General features: G+C 56.0%; 1 protein-coding gene across 1 annotated transcript in view; it reads right to left on the bottom strand.

Moving 5' to 3' along the window:
• The window catches only part of TBRG4 (transforming growth factor beta regulator 4), a gene marked incomplete at its 3' end in the record, with an annotated part of 9,912 nt that extends 9,831 nt beyond the window's left edge, over window positions 1-81 (bottom strand). The window contains exon 1 of the mRNA XM_009709919.1: window positions 1-81. This exon is cut by the window's left edge and continues 363 nt beyond it. Within this exon, the coding sequence (XP_009708221.1) occupies window positions 1-81 (81 nt within the window).
• Window positions 82-336: the final 255 nt, after the last annotated feature.

The raw sequence follows: 336 nt of genomic DNA, 5'->3' as shown, positions 1-336 counted from the left end.
GAAAGCCGGGACTGCTGAGGGAGTAGAGACGAAGGCACCGAAGTGCCGCCAGCAGCAGCGTTGCACCAAGCGGGCCGCCATGGTGGAAGGCGCTGGGGAAAGGAAGGCCAGTGGTAGTAGCCGGCTGGAGGTCAGCGCCGCATTTCAGGAATGCTGTGAAAGAAAAAGAAACCCTTTAGGAGTGGGAGAAACGGTTGTGAGGAAAGGATTGTTTCGACCGGCAATGTTGGATGCAAAGAGGCAATAAAAGCTTTGTGACGACTGACTGGCAAAACACCGCTGTGGAAGAGGCTACATGCTTTCCCGCCGGGGCTAACCTGTTGTCAGACCCTCTCA

Source organism: Cariama cristata, unplaced genomic scaffold (genome assembly GCF_000690535.1).
Source record: "Cariama cristata isolate BGI_N322 unplaced genomic scaffold, ASM69053v1 scaffold20451, whole genome shotgun sequence".
NCBI classification, from domain to species: domain Eukaryota; kingdom Metazoa; phylum Chordata; class Aves; order Cariamiformes; family Cariamidae; genus Cariama; species Cariama cristata.
Note: the sequence above shows the minus strand (reverse complement) of the source record. Positions and strands in the feature narration are given on the sequence as shown.